The sequence below is a fragment of the Neopelma chrysocephalum genome, unplaced genomic scaffold, assembly GCF_003984885.1.
Source record: "Neopelma chrysocephalum unplaced genomic scaffold, ASM398488v2 Primary Assembly neopelma1_73, whole genome shotgun sequence".
Taxonomy (NCBI): Eukaryota; Metazoa; Chordata; class Aves; order Passeriformes; family Pipridae; genus Neopelma; species Neopelma chrysocephalum.
The window spans coordinates 104151-119366 of NW_020897733.1; the positions used below are offsets into that span (position 1 = coordinate 104151).

Consider the following 15216-nt stretch of genomic DNA (forward strand, 5'->3'; position numbering starts at 1 on the left):
TCTGATCTATCAGGACAGGAGTGACAATTGTACTGATTTAGCAAGGTAATAAAATGAAATTATACCAGCAATTATTTGTAGACCCACTGTGCTCTTCTAGCTGCCTGCAGCTTGCTCTTCCCAGTTTTTTCTGCACAGTCCAAGAGGAGGTCTGAACAGGTTCTCACCTTTCAGTTGATGGTCTATCAAAATGAATATTCAGAGATTGCAGCTTGCAACAAGCACATTTTTAGTCATATGAGAAGTGTGTGGCTTTATGGGAGCTCCCTATTTTGAATTGTACCTGTCTTCAAAAATACATGCACATAGCACAAAAGGTGAAAATGAAACAACTCTGTTTCCTTCTTGGTAACCTGGGTTCACCTGTGTGAGACGAGTTTAACCCTTTTATGAGTGTTATGAGTGTTGAATATCATATCATAGGGCATAAAGGGACAGGAAGCTACACTCTGTAACAATAACTCAAACCATTACACTTCATGCCTCGGGCTCTCTTTTCAGTGGTTTGTGCACTTTGATTTAGAAGGGGGAAAAAATCAATTAATTGCTAGTACCTTTCTGACCTACCCAACTTTGTGTTAAATGAACCTGAAGCTCTACAGGGAAGGCGCTAAACATGCTAAGCAGCTTTTTGTGTGTTAAAATTCGGACCACAGGCTGGATAATTTTCACCTTCATGCCCAGAGAAAAAAAATAAAATCCTTGGATCTGTGAGGTGTCCAGTTTCTGTAGTGAAGAAAGTGTTACTTCCCCTTTAAGCCTGGAGCAGCCCGTGTGTGTGTGTGAGTGTGCGGTCTGTGTGTGTGAGTGTGTGTGTGTCTCCTCCTCTTTGAGTGACACAGCACTTAGATATGCCTATCAGTAACTTAAACCCCACAAACTCCACCTTCTAAGTGAGGAAGCTGTGGGTTGATGGAAATGTAGTGAGCAGATCGAGACAGACAGTGAATCATTAGCAAACTGCAACGCCAGGATGAACTTGTCTGGAACCTAAAAGGAGAAAACAGGCTGCGAGTCCTCTGCGGCGCTGGGTTTGCTCAATACAGCCAAAGTGGATCTAAAAGCCGGTTGATCCCCAGTCCAAGATGCTGCTGGTTTCCCAGCGGGTAGAAGCACCACGGATGGAGCCACATATTCCAGTAAGTAGCATTTGAAATCGATATGGGCTGGGAAAGTAGGAGCTGGTTTAAAAGGACTTAAACACCCTCGGAATAGTTGCTCGCCGGGCTCGGCACGGCCGCAGCCAGGCTGGAAAGTTTGCAGGGGCGGTTCAAGAAGTGCCCACCTTGGGCTGGCTCTGCCCGCGGGTCCCGTGTGCCGGGGCCGCCGGAGGGAAGGGGACAGAAACTTGAGGGGGAAATTTCGCCCTCCCTTGTGGCGAGAGCTCAGCTCGGACCACGGAGAGGAGGGAGGGAGAGGGGGTCCGTGGGCTTTAAAATGGTGGTGAAGAAGATGATTTGCGGTGCGGTCCGGGCACGGCGGCGGGGCGGCCAGTGCGCGGCGGCGGGGGACGCTCCGTGGGTTTCTGTGTCATTGCTCGGATAGCGACGCGTTGGGCTGCGGGAAGAGGCGGTGGAGGCTGCGGGAAGAGGCGGTGGATGCTGCCGGGGGCGAGCGGGAGCGGGGACCCGCCGGTGCGCCCGGCGCCGCCAGCCCGCGGGTCCCCGTGTCAGTGCGGCCAGGCGGGCTCAGCCATCGGCGGGGGATTTCCAGCTAAACTTGGATCAGACAGCCAGGGGAGGATAAACCCGTCATCGCGCGGGGACTCCGCCGGGAGGATGTCACGCGTGGAGGGGCTAGCGCCGGTCCCTGTAGTATCTTTTTTTTTTTTAATAACTCCTGGTATTTGTGCTGGCAGTCGCGTGCCTGGTTATTTTGGGAGCCTGAAGCGCACGTTCGATAGGCAGGATTGCGAACAAAAGGCTGACGGCCGAGCCCCGGAGGAGCCCTGGGTTATTGCTGAGGGCAGCGCGGAGCCCGGCGCTCAGCCCCGCGCTGGCGGAGCTGCGGGCGCGCGAGTGCGGGAGCAGCCCCGAGTGCGGGATGTGGGGCCGGCGCGGCGCGTCCGCCGCTCGCTCCCAGACCATCCGTGTGTTCGGAATAAGAACGCGTGAACAAAACGCGTGCTGACTCACGCTTTAAACTGTTTTGGTTTCTCATGCTGTGATTAAGATCGGGGTTCAGAGCGATCGCAGGGCAAACACGGCGCTCGCTGGCTCGGTCCCACGTCCCCCCCTAGGCAGGGGCTGCCCCTCTCCCCCGTCAATAGCCGGTCCCTCCTCCCGCTCCCTCCTCCGCCGCCTATCCCGGCCTGTTGCTCGGCCCGGGACAGCGCCGGGGTTGGGGGCACCGCGGCTTTTGTTCGGCTTTGGCCGGAGGGGGATTGTCACCAGGGTGACTCGGAGGGATCCCGGGGAGAGCGGCCGTTTCTGGGAAGAAAACGGGCTTTGGTTTCCTTTCACACCGCCCGCTCTCCCCTCCCACCCCCCGCCCCCCCCCCCGGAACAATAAATTAAAAGGCCGCTTTTGTTTTCCACGGTGCTCCCGGCGGGGGGGGCGGCGGAGCCCGGGGCCGGGGGGCTCCGCGGAGCCGCGGCCCGGCGGGACCGGGCGGGCAGGTCCCCGGTGCGGGGGACGCGCGGCCGCCGAGCCTCGTCCCGTCGGAAGCCGATAAACCCTTCGGGCACCGGCCGCTCGCAGGGAGCCTCCTGGAAGAGCCTTCCTTCTCCTCCTCCTCCTCCTCCTCGGGCAGCGGGGGGTACCCCGCAGTCCCTCCCCCGACCCTCCAGCGCGGAGATTAACTGCGTCTGGCCCCTTCCGCGGGCCAGGGGCGGAGGCGCCGGGCTCCCACCCCCCCCCCCCCCGCCGCCGTGCGGCCGCCCCGGCTGGGGCGGAGGGCGGGCTGTGGGAGCGCCGGGAGGGCGGAACGCTCCCCCGGTTATATAACGCGAGTCTTCCCCTGCTTAGCCCCGTAATCCCCGGGTAATGCCCTAATGCCGGTGCCCCCGGGGGACTGGGGGGCAAAGGGTGGCCGCTGCTCCCGGTGCTCCCCCTCTGGTCCGAGCTGATGGGGGAAATAAAGCTGCTGATGTGCGAGATGGACCATATGGTGCCTCGGGGAGGCAGGGAGTTGGGACGGCCTTGAACCTGCCGGTGCCGGCAGCTGGGTGCTGGCCCCCCGCCCCGGGCTCCCCCGGCATCCCGGGGTCGGCGCGGCCCCCGCCGCCCCCAAGCCGGGCTGCCCGGACCGTGTGGTACCAGTGTGGTACCCCTGTGTGGCGGTGGGGAGGAGCTCGATGCCGGAGGAGAACAGCGGGAGGGAAAGCACTGATAGCGCCCTGGGGAGGAGCCCCCGCCTCGGTGCGGGAAGCCCCCGCGCACGGGGGGCTCTTCGCTGCGGCCGCGCTCGCCGAGTGAAAGGCGGCGAGAGCAGTTTGAGTAAGTTACACGCGAGCACCTAAAAAAGCAGCGATCTGGTGCTGGCACTGCCCATTTTCAGTTCTCTCTCCCTGCCATATGTTTATAGGAGAGAAAAAAAAGCACTTTGGGAAGGATGCTCTCAGCTGAAGGAGGAGGTGGGCTGGGGGACGAGGTACAAGGAAATTCCATGTTAGGAAAGCATTAGCAAGGGGTGACTTCTAATGTTTTCCTGCCACTGACGTTGACAGTGACACACATGTGTGGGTTGATATTGGAACGTCACAGAGTTTTTAAACTCAACCAGGAAATAGTCTGTTGCTCAGGGATAAAAAACAAATAGTCTGTACTGTAAGGCAGGTAACATGCAGTTAAGAGCCCTCGAGTGAGTGAAAAGCTGTTCAATGTTTAGAATTGAGCAGCTCAAATTAAACTTAGCTTTTTATTTTCAGCCTTTTTTTTTCAATCCTATTTTTAATCCTTTTTCACTAATACTTCAGAATCAGAAAAGCATATATTGACAGGGCTTCGCTTTTGGTCCCTTGTAACTAAGTAGTTCAAACCTGCAAAGTCTCTTGGATTTTTTTAAAGCTAAGGTAGTTGTTAAAGGGTTTGAAGGGGAATTAGTAATTAAAGGAAGCAGTTATATTTTTAAAAATTCTTTTGTATGGCTTCCTGTTAACACAGGTAGGAGTGCTTTATAAATGCAGTGGGTTTGGGTTTGCTTTTTTTACTGACCCTGTTATAAATGTTATAGTGTGGTAGCATTCAGAGATTTAAAATGGGATTAGGGAGTTATTGTGCAAGATGCTTTCTGAACATGCAGGAAGATTTGCTGGAAGAGTTCATGATCCCAGGTGTCAGGCTGACACTCTTACCCTGACTTAAATGGTCAGGGCAACCTGCCTGGATGTGACTGTAGGACAAGGATTGACCTAAGAACAGGCTTCATGAGAGAGACAAAAGTTAGGGAGGCAGAAGGTAACACAAGGGCAAGGACAACAGAAGGTAAAATCCGAGTCGTCCTGTAGGTTAAGTACAGTGCAACTCACTGGTTCCCAGTCATTTAATCAATAAATGTTCTGTGCTGCTTGCTACTCTGATGAAAGTTGCCTTAAAATAACTTTTATGAGTGCATAGCCATGGGAATGTGAAGTAAATCTTGTAGGAGCTGTGACAAATGGGTTTATCCAAACTGGGGGATTGAGTAGTAGAAGGTTGAGCTCCTGAAACAGGGAACGAGGCAGGATTCCCAGGTTTTCATTGTTCCCTGGTGCTGGCTGTGTCAGCGTTTTTCAAGATTTAGGCGAAGGTGACTATAAGTTACGATTCATTAGTAATTGGTATGGTCTCCAAATAAAGATAGCTAAATCAGTTTAAATGGTGCTGGCACCTCTCCAAGGAACCCTCTTTATATCTGACACATTTGCCGCTCACTTCTTTGAGGAACAATTAATATTGCACATTGCTATTTCTTCCTCTGTGGGAAGAGCAGTGGTGTAACTCACTACGAAGGCTTTCTACTTGATGTTCCAGTTTGACTTGCTACGTTTGAAAAAAAAAAAAAAACACAAAACCAACATTTTGAACTGAAGGAAGCAGAAGACACACCAAGGCTTTGCGTTGAACTATTTTATATCAATATTGATTTTTTAAGGGGGTTTGTGTTATAAAGAGGGAGCTTTTATGCCCCTGAGCTCTTTGGCAATTATCTTCCTGCCATAAATGTTGATACGCACATAATGGATGTAACTAAAAAATCTCCTTATCCCAGCAGAAAAGGCTGACTGTTTGTTGGAGCAGAGAGAATGCTGAGAGTGTGAATAGACAAACCCATATGTCGCTGGTGAGAGAGATAAATGATGGACGAACAGGAGTTGGTTACTATGGATCAGCACAATAAACCAATTCCCATCATACACCTCTCTTAATAATATACCAGTCTCAATGCCATTGACGGGTAACCTAGGTAGCACCAGTCAACTGTAAGTTTTTCAACTGTTCTTTTATACATCTCAAAGAACAGTTGGGACATTTCTAATTTTTTCAGATGTTGAGTGCTAAAATTATGCAGAACTTCCTTCCTTGCCAGTAGTTTTGAAGGGGAACTTTAAATCATTGCTGTAAAATGCCAAATGTGCACAGCAGCACTGTGTACTTGTAGTAAGTTTTGTGTTGTGCACCCGTAAAAGGGGTGCCCTTGAAAAGGCAATCGCTTAACAAATGTGTGAAGAAACTGGTTGGGTGTTTTGTAGTACCCTCATTAGGGTTGTTTCAGAATTGGACTGGATATTGGAAGATACCAGAATATTGTTTTAAGTGAAAATAGAAAAAAGAATAATGCTGTTCAATTAAAAAAAAATAAAATCCCAAACCAGGCCTGCAGAATAGGCAGTGATATTGGTCACAGTTTTAACTTTTTGCAACCCATTTCAGGGCTACCAGCAGCTGAAGGGAAACTTTGCAAAACAGTGTGTACTTGTATCACAGTCTCCTTCCCTTATTCTGTATTACTACTTTTAGTACTTTGCACAGATAATTGAAGTCCTTATCACTTAAAGGTTTCAGTTTATGTTCTTGTCTTCTGGTAGATCTCTTTCATTGCGGTTGCTATGGACTTGCCTGTTAGCTCTGTTCACAATGAAAGTATATCTCAGGGTGACAGTGTAAGCAGGGCTCATGGCTCTTAGGATGCAACTCCATGGTTTTAGAAGTCACCAGTTGCGCTACCAGAGAGCAATGCAGTCAGAGGGATAACTTGCAAATGCAAATGACCCAGGAAGAATTCTTATTCCTCTTGGGAGCCCTGCTCACTGATAATATTTTTCATTTTTTAAATAGAGGAAAATGTATTACTAAGTCATTACTTTCCTTCAAGAGGAAAATACCTTCTTTGTGCCGCGTTTACTTGCAAAGCTCCGGTAGCTCTTTCAGAGCTGTTTACTTTGGTGTGCACCTTGGATGAACTGCAAGGTGTTTGTTGGGCCTGATGGTAGGAGAGTACACCCAGCTTTCTTCTATCAGGCCCAGACTAGCAGTCCTTTTTTCATTTTGTAGTAGATGAGACTCAGTTTTCATCCTGGAATTATGGGCTCAAGGATCAGGCCCTTGAGTAGGGATGAGGGATTGTTGTGTGCCCCTATTCTGCTCACGCTTGACTGAAGGGGGAAATGAGATGGAAGCAAAGCAGGGCTCAGGTATTGTCTCTGATGGCTGAATTTTACCTGGATCTTTGCTCCTGTGGGGAACCAGTTGTGCCCAAAGGGAAGAGCAGGGGAAAAAGCTGTGGGTTTCCTTCCTCCACTCCCTACCCCGCAGCCCAGCCAGCTGGACTGCCTGGCAGACACGTGCTGTGCCCAGGGAGTGTGTGGCCAGAGGCTGTATCCATGGGGCCAGTGGAGAGCCAGTGGGGCCCAGGCGTGGGAGATGCAGTGGGATGCAGGATTTCGTACGGCCCTTTACTCCGAGCGCTGCCTCATCGCTACAATGAGCCATTGATAAGCGCTGACCTGATTAAAGGGCTGCTGCTCACGGGAGGCTGGGGTGCGCTCCAGGCCTCTGACGGGGCTGCCAGGCTGGACAGAATTCCTCTTTGGGAATGGGCAACCAGGCTGAGGAGGGGGAAAACAGAATTCATTGTCGTGCCCTGTCCAAAGAGATGTGCCGTTGAGATCCACACTGGTTTTCCCTGCAAGGGACTTGGCAGTTTTATTGATAAAGGAGTGTTACATAAGTACCCCATCAGGCACGTCCCAGTTTGGTAATAATTGATGATCTGGGTAGTACAGAAATACCGGTGGTGTTAATGGGCTCCCACATGGATCTGCAATCTCTACAGGCCTCCTGTGTGACTTCTACTTTATTTGTAATACAGGCATTTTACTTTTTTTTACTTTTTTTTTTTTTTAATTTACTTGGTGATCCCTCTGCAGGTACCTGTCATGCCTTGCTGTTTGGTCAGGGACAGCTGGGGACTCAGTCTGGTGCAGACATGATCTAGATTGCCTCTGCAGGGCTGGGTGTTACCAGTGGGATTGTGTCATCCCATGTCAAGCAATCTCTTGAGTGGCAACAGCATTAACCCAGAGAGAAGACGTTTCTTTGCACCTTTGGAGGGAAGATGTCAGTCCAGTGGGACAGAGGCAGTGGTACCTGGTGCAATTCCTGCACCAGGATTTGCCATCAAAACCAGGGAGCCAGGACGCTTTTCATGAAGCACAGAGCAAGTGCCTTTCATTTACCCTCCTCCTGATAAGAGGTTGTGTTTGCATGGGTTTAAAACCCAACTACTTTTGTTGTGCCACAGCTAGAGAGGTTGGAAAAAATGTTTACCTCTGTTGACACACACACAAAAGAAATACTTGCTGGGTATCATCATCATCATGATCTGGCTGCCTCCTTCTTCTTGTGTTCTTTTTCTTTTCTGTGGAAGTTTGGTTGGTTTTTTTTTTCTCTAGAATTAAGTACCTCAAAACTCTGAGCGGGTTCGGGAGTTACACTGACCCCAGATATACGTGGTTATTGCTTTCAGAGTAACCCAGCACATTTACTCTGTTGTGGGCAACGAAACCCATTACCTGCATTAAAATCCGAAGCAGCAAGGTAACTTTCTAGTTATGTTGTGAAATATAATGCCATTGTTCGCTTTTATTAACGTCTTGAGGTGGATTACACGGCGGTTAGAAGCCTGTTCTGCTGGGCAAAAGACTGTCTGTAATTTCAAGTGGCTGATCCTGATCAGGCAGTTCGAGTGGCTGCAGCAACAATCCCGTGGAGCTCTAAATCACATTTGTCACAAGATCTGCCTGGTAGTATTGGCTGCTCGAAGACTTACTCCGACTTCTCAGCATTCCATCCCTTCGGTTGGATTGCAGCGGTGAGGGACTTGCCAATCTTCCCTGTTCTTTGTGCCTAATTCTGAAAGACTGGCAAGCATTATGCTCGGTTTTCTGAAGAGGGCCCAGCTTTACTAAGCTGCCTGTCTGTCAGGGATTAATTTAACCTCTAATTACTACATTTTCTTCACAGTTTGCTGCACACGAGCGTGTTATAACAAAAGCACAAAGAAGTATGTCATTTTATTTAGCCACTACTCTGAAATTAATTTAGGGGGTACAGAGTCAGATCTGACACACTTGGTGTAAAAATAATTGTACTGGCATTAGAATTAAAGTACATAATCTTGTTGTTTCTAATGACACAACAGTACTAGTGTAAATAGTGTTGTTAACTCGTTAGTCATAGCCACAGTAATAGAAGTGATACCTAGTTACAGAGAAGCACTCAAATAAGCATCACAGCAAAAGTTTCCCCAAAATAATTAATGGTTTCCTCAAAATAATGCATGGTTTCTGCTTGATTCCCATCTCACATTTTGGTTTAGGATTGCATGTCTAAGAGTAGTTGCTTTTTCTCAAAAGGTCTGCCAAATTGCAATAAACAAACATTTATGATGGCTTGGGTTTCTTCCAGCCTGGATAATGATTTTTTTTTCTTTTTAAACATGCAGCGTCATGGGAACAGTACAAAAGGCCGTATGTCCTCTTCTCCCTGCTCACACTGACATCAGCAGTGCCACAGTTCACGCTGCATTGAGAGCAGCCTGTTGTCTTGAAGGGAGTGAGTCTGCTCCTGTTACGAAACATGGAATGAATTTCTTCTTTTCCAGTTCTGTAAAATATAAAACAAAGGCATGGGATTTTTTTTTCTTTGGAAAGGTTAGTCTTAGGAAATGCAGTCTATCTGCAGTTTAGGTAAATGTAGCTAAAAGAGCTGTTATTACATCAGAAAAGTGCAGTAGTTGTCTTGTTATCCTGCCCTGTGTTCATCACCTCTGAGCCAGACTTGTTGAAATTATTTTGAAAATGTGATTTCTCACATAGGGTTGGAACTGAAAAATCATTGGTTATGTACTGACAATTTGTTTCTAATGGAGACAGAAGATTGGTTCTATATTTTGTATCACGTATTCAAATTACAAAGCATGGGCCCAACTCACTAATTCTCCTTCAGTAAAAACTGTAACTGCATTTGATGGGAAACTTCCCCTAAAGATTCCCCAAGGTCAGGTAGGACACAGTTACAGAGTCACATCTTGTATTCCCTTTCTCAGAAGGAGAATTAATGTGGCATCGTTATCCAGGCTTGTGACAACAGTGACACAGGATTGCCAAAAAGACTAATGGAAGGAGAGCGATGATTGATTCTCTTTACAGTAGTAGATCAGGTTATTTCTCTGAATTCTTTCTTCAGTTCTCTCAATTCCCAAACTGTAACCAGTTACTGTAATTATTTACTCTAATTACTTCCAATCTACAAGTAAATCGAACATAAATTAAGATTGACTGATGCGAGGGATGAGATGGTTCAGTGAGCTGACAGTCGGGTATGGAGACGCTCTTGCTGGTCAGTAATTCCACAGGATGGTGGTTTCATAGCTGTGTGGAAGGACTGGGAAGTCCCTGCTCTGATTTTTAGGATATGAGTTTTCATATAAGACACTGAAGGTTTCCTAAGGTGGAAATCAAGCCCGAGTAATGCCTATTCTACTTTTAAAGCTGACAAGATTTTCTTTCAAAGCGCCTGAATATCTGTATGTATGTATTGCTGGAGGAAATTTCTGGAGAAAATAGTTCTCAGGTTCTTACTTGTCTGTTGTAAAATGGGAATAATAGTGCTTTACCTTTACCTGCACACTAAGCATCCTTAACTAGTTCAATAATTCATAAATCATCAGTGTTTGTTACTAGCTGAGGTCTTTAGAGTCTTTTCAAATAGTTGGAAATTACATTCAAAATAAGGGCAGGTACCTCCTACTGTAAGCCCCCTCAGTATGAACAACAGTTTTATTTCTTTGCTTTGGTTGTAATGCCAACGCAGGTAGTTTGTTTTTTTTTTATTTTTTTCCCCCTGATATCACATCATAGTATCTTTCATTTTGCTGAAACTTCAGAATTCTATGTAGGGGGAAAGAAAATATTTAAAAGACAAAAATGGCATCTACCCTCAGGCATGTATTTTAATGTTTCATTCTCTGTTACAGATCCTCATAGGTTAAGTTTTGGGCAAAAGTAATCAGGTCAATATTTTATGAAGACATTTGTAGTACACAGTTCCACTCACCCACGAGAAGCTTTGTCCCCGTGCATTAGTATGTAACATTTAGTACGTAAACATTTGCATTAGTTTAAGAATAATTATGCAACACTCATTTCATGTGGTTATTGGAATAGATATTGAGTATAATTTTACTTTGCTTTGACTAGGTACTTAAAATCTTACTAGGATTTTCACAAGTATTTGTATAAGGAAAAAATATCTGAATGTGTCCAATATTTCAGGAACCCAGTAGATCATGCTGATGGTCAGGTACTTATAAGGACTTCACTTTTTTTGTTACTTTAACTTACTTATTTTCCTAATTAACTGTGTTGATTTAGATAAAGTCATAGAGAAAAACTCAAGTATATACAATCTTCCAGTCAGAAATACAGGCAAAAGGTTTTGATCTCTGAGTGTCAAATGGTGACTCATTAAAAAGGAATTTTTGTTCCTCCCTTTTCAAATGGTTACTCACTGCCAAGCAGTAAATATCTAGTTTTGATGCTACTGCATTGAAATGCTTGACATTGTTGGTGTATTAAGTCCAAACTCTGTAAGATTATTTGATCACAGGCTCCATGAATTTTTTTGTTGTTGTTTTTCTTGATTAAAAAAAAAGCTCACTGGTGGATTTTCTTCAAGCTTTACCTTGTCAGTTTGGGTGCAGACTAAAATGAAATATAGTTGGATTTTAATAACAGAGGACCCTCTCCATACTTTAGGCAGTGGGTCATTCAAATTATTTTTAAACACATAGGACCATGCAAGCACTAATTTTTTTTCTAATTTTGCATTGGGTAACATTAGACAAGGACATTGGAATTTGTCTAAATCAAAAAAAATGCTCTTTGTCTTTCACATCATGGGTTGTGTGCTAAGCATTTTCTGATCCTGCATTGCATAAAGCTGAAAATAAATTGTACTGAAGAGGCACAGACAAAATCCAGCCGAAGGCATGCACTTTTTCTCCATTTCCATATTAATCTTGACTCTCTGAGCCATCTCTTTTGTCTTCCTGTTCTTACCTATTCTACACATTTGATGGAAGGGCACAAAGGCATGTTTGAATCTTCCATCTCATCTCCTCTTCTTATGTATGGATTGGTTGGTTTGAATCTACACAGCGTTGGGAAGATGTTTTCTTGGTTACAGCAACATTTATGTTTGACTTGAAGCAGAAGGAGAGTGCATTTGAGCTTTTCAGACTTTATGAGAGGTGAATCTTGGTCCGTGATCCCAGAAGGTAGATCAGCCTTAATTTCTAGTGAAAGTCCTGCATCTTCAGATAACTTCCCATGTCAGTTAAAGTTCAATATTCTTGAATTCCAGAAATATAGATGAGTCAAACCTGAAGTTTAGGGCAAGTGCGAAGGATGTAAAAGAAAATGTAGATGTTTCTTCTGACGCCGCTCTCCCCTCCCCTTCAGGGCTCCCACAGTCTGTCAGCTGTAACAGAGTGATTTGATTACTTTGTAGTGTTAAGCTAAAAGAATAAATCTGAGTGCCTTGGGAATGGGGAACCAATCCAACAATCAAAACCAAACAAGTTAATAAATGTGAAGCATCTCTGCACGGTGCTGCTGTAGAAATGCTACTTCCAGAAATGCTTGGGGCAGCCATGGCCCAGTCAATTAGTGTAAGTATGCTCCCTGTACACACCACCATTAACTGGATGCTGGGGGCTGCGCTCTGTGTTCTGAAGGAGAAGTGTGTGTTTTCTGTTGGTTATAAATTATGAAAATCTTTCATGTCGCAGGCTGAACTGTTTATTGCTCACCCCGTCACTTCCCAGTCTCTCTCCGTATGTGGAAAATGCTTGGCTTTGGCAATCTGGATCGCCCTTTCTTTAAAATCATTTTGGCTTTACACATCATTTACAATTTTCTATTTTCCCCTTGTCAGTTCTCTCTCCTACTCCAGCACGCCACAAGCTAGATGGAAATAGAGCATTTCAGTGACTGTCCACAGAGGTGGTTTGAAATCCAAACGATCCACTCAGACTGGTTTCTGCTGCCCGCGTGCCAGGAAGCGTACAGTCCGGAGTCATTTGGAAGGACAGTGTCCTTAGAAATACTGTGAGCTACAGCAGCAGTGTCAAGTGCTGTTGTGTAAGAAGACCTGTACTACTATCTGCATGGGTAGCTGTTCAGATGAGACCTGGATTACTTACCAGAGGTCTTGTGCCAGCCTGTAGCTTTAATTTTATCGTATCTAAGAAAGGCAGTAATGATGAACTAGCTGGGAAATGACCAATTCTGACCGCCCACAGGACCTCCCTGTGGAGCATCTACGTGTCTGTTATTTCAGGATATTCAATGGTCAGCAAGTCCAGCAAATGTCCATTTGTTGGCGTTCGTGCCTGGAACAGAAACAGGTACAGCCCTTTATATGAGGATGGCAGAAAATGTGCCATTGAGTGCTTTGCCATCTGCTACCCAAACCAGTTCAATAGTGAAGCAAACTGTTAAACTTTACGTGGAGCTTAGGGCTTGATTAACTTAAATTACCATCCTGTGGTACATGTTTGCAATGCCAAGATGATTAGGTGACATGTATTTTCAAGAAATACACGTTCATTATTAAGAAAGGTTATGCAATAACATCCAGTGGTCATTTCCTTTTGGAGCATAGCTGTGTTGGTAGTGTAGCTCTTGTTTGTGCATTCGTCCTGCTGGGTCCCAGTGAGGAGGTGGACTGGCACTGCCAGCACAAGCTGAGCTGCTCTGCGGCACCAACCGGCCCATCTGTGCGGGCTGGTGCTGCTCAAGCCACAGATGGAGAACCAGAGACCTCGGGGTGTAGAGGTGAAGAGGTCCAAAGTACGAGGAGACAATGGTAGAGGAGAGAGAGCCGGGATGGGCTGGGCTGGGCTGGGACCAAAGAGAGGGCAAAGCCAAGGAGACAGAAGGAGAGCTGAGGAAGCTGGGCAGGTATCTGGGAGATGGTGGAGGGATGGAGGCACAGCAGGTCCAGATCCACCTCAGTAGGGCTGGAATCCCTCCTGTGCCTGGCCCACCAGGTCCAGCATCTCCAACGACTTCCATTCAAACAGTAAGTATTTCTTGTGCGCAAACCCATTCTGTCCTTCTTGAACACTGACTTCCAGGCACTGCTTTTCTTTAGTTCTGTTTTTTTCAAGTTTGCAACTCTTGTTTTTCCCTTGTACTCTTGCTTTTATGCCTTTGTTGTGATTGCTCTGCTCCGGGTAGCTCACCCGGTGTCACCTCTTCAGACACAGAGCTGTGGCAGGGAGTGGCTCAGTGCCAGGGCTGCACAGTTCCCGTGATCACAAGCATGGTTTGGTTTGGTTTGGTTTGGTTTGTCAGGAGGATTTTTCTTTGGGCGAGCTCAGTGCTGGGGCAGCCCAGATATCGCACAGCTGGCCTGAGCACACAGCTGCTGTTCCACGTGCAGCTGTGGGATGTGCCCCTTGGATTTGAGCCATGCTAACACCGGGACAAAAGTCAAGGTATGACAGCTCTGCTGTCCTTATTGTGTAAATTGGCTGGTTGGGGCAGAAACAGCGAAGACCGCTTTCACCTGGGTAACCTGCTGCTCGCTGCCAAGTGACAGCAATGGCTGCATGAGCTAAGTTTGAGCTGCAGAAGTTGCTTAAGACATTAAGTAAATAATCTGGCACTTGACCCACATGGAACAGCAGAAGTGCCCGGAGCAGCAGGACTAGCCTGCCCCGGGTCAGCCTTCCCTGGGCCAGCCTCCCAGGCACATCTGCATGAGACCAGTGCACCTTGCTGGGCACGAGAAGCTGGCTCAGAAGATCATCTGAGCTGCTAATGAAACATCTCCCCAGATCTCCTTCAACAGAAATTTGGAATCTTAAGGTGGCCTTGGATTCTGTCAAAAAGACGTTAATGTTCTCTTTTACAGCTGGTTCTGAAGCATTGTAGCTTCTCTGAAGTAAGGAGATGTAATTCAGTGTTTACAAAGGCAGACAGGAAAGTAAAAGACTCTTTGGTTCTCTCTGAGAGCTTTTTCAAATGTAGAAAGAATGAGTCACTCGACATTTCATTACTGAATAGGAGCTGATTTACAAGTGTGTATGCCCCGAGATGAATGTTGGTGGATGAACTCCAATACTTTCCTCCATGACCATGCTGTAAATGGGCTTCAGCCAGTTTGATGTAATTCATTCTGTGGCACTGTGCTGTCTTTTGAAATGGAAGCATCATCCTTCTTATGATCTTCTGAATGCTAGAAGGCCGATTAACGTGGGAATTCCTGATTAGCTTTAATTCAGCTCTACTACTCCAGGAAAGCACAGTTCCTGAATTGCACAAAGAAAGCCTCTTCAAGCACGGATCCAAATCAGCATACTGGAGATCCTGTTGGTAGGTGTGGTGACTATGATTAATATTTACTTGATGCCTTTCATCTTCCAAGTACTTTACACAGAACAAGCATTTCATCTTCACAAAAGATGTATGAGTTAGGTGAAGTAAGTTTTACTCCCTCTGCTTTATTAATAAAGACAGGGAAACGGAAGCAAAGAGATTAAAGTACTTTGCTCATGGTTACAAAGAAGGCCAGCGCTAAAACTGTGTAATTTCAGGTTTCTGTTTCTGTGTCCAGACTAGAGTCTCTTCTTTGTAAGAAGCAGTGGGACAAACTTTGGAGTAAGAACGTCATAAGAATTTAGTGAGGCATCTAAGTAGATGCTGCCACTTAGACTGGTGCCCT

At 46.4% G+C, this 15216-nt stretch overlaps 1 protein-coding gene across 2 annotated transcripts in view; it reads left to right on the plus strand.

The window, feature by feature from the left end:
- The first annotated feature begins 683 nt into the window (after positions 1 to 683).
- The window catches only part of MAMLD1 (mastermind like domain containing 1), an 85790-nt gene continuing 71257 nt past the window's right edge, over positions 684 to 15216 (plus strand). For both annotated transcript variants that reach the window (XR_003534851.1, XM_027687083.1), the window contains exon 1: positions 684 to 1139. Coding sequence is in view for 1 of the 2 variants with exons in the window: in XM_027687083.1 (XP_027542884.1) it covers positions 1086 to 1139 (54 nt within the window). In the remaining variant the exon portion in view is untranslated. The remainder of the gene's footprint in view (positions 1140 to 15216) is intronic.